This window comes from Triticum dicoccoides, chromosome 6B, assembly GCF_002162155.2.
Source record: "Triticum dicoccoides isolate Atlit2015 ecotype Zavitan chromosome 6B, WEW_v2.0, whole genome shotgun sequence".
Lineage (NCBI taxonomy): Eukaryota > Viridiplantae > Streptophyta > Magnoliopsida > Poales > Poaceae > Triticum > Triticum dicoccoides.
In genome coordinates this window covers 57,564,256-57,564,802 of record NC_041391.1, presented here as the reverse complement: position 1 = coordinate 57,564,802, position 547 = coordinate 57,564,256, and the positions used below count along the sequence as shown (strand labels likewise).

At 65.3% G+C, this 547-nt stretch overlaps 1 protein-coding gene across 1 annotated transcript in view; it reads left to right on the top strand.

The window, feature by feature from the left end:
* The window catches only part of LOC119320729, a 25,337-nt gene that overhangs the window by 4,077 nt on the left and 20,713 nt on the right, over window positions 1-547 (top strand). The window contains exon 4 of the mRNA XM_037594692.1: window positions 295-396. Coding sequence (XP_037450589.1) covers window positions 295-396 — 102 coding nt within the window. The remainder of the gene's footprint in view (window positions 1-294; window positions 397-547) is intronic.

The window sequence follows — 547 nt, the reverse complement described above, 5'->3', positions numbered from 1 at the left end:
CGGCGCCGCCTCCCTCGCCTCCCTCGCCTCCCTCCCTAACCCTCGGAGCCGCCGGAGACTTGGAGCCTCGGCGCCGCCTCCACGTCCACCAGGGAGAGGAGGCCCCACGTCCACCAGGACAGGAGGCCCGCGACCTCCCCGCCTCCCCCAAGCTCGCCGTCTCCGCCCTCCGTCGTCTCCGCTCCGGCCACCACCTCATCGTGGTCAGGTAATCTTCTTCTCCTCTCTTCCTCCTCTCCTCCCTCCCGGCCCCCTGCCCCTGACTGACTCGACTCCCCTGGCCTCCGCGCGCAGTTCACTGTCCCGGATCTCTGACTGCATCGCCTCCCGTGGCGGCAACATCCACAGCGTCGATGTCTTCGTCCCCGACGACGCCCCCGTCTTCTACGCCCGCAGGTACCCCATCCAACTCACCCCCGCCTCCATTTCCCACCTCTCCCTCTCTGCTCCTCCCTCCTTGCCCTCTCCAGTAGCATGTTTTGGTTAGGGCATGTGTTGGTCTGTGTTATCATGGTACTCTTGAATGCTAACTTGTTATGTGATGCCC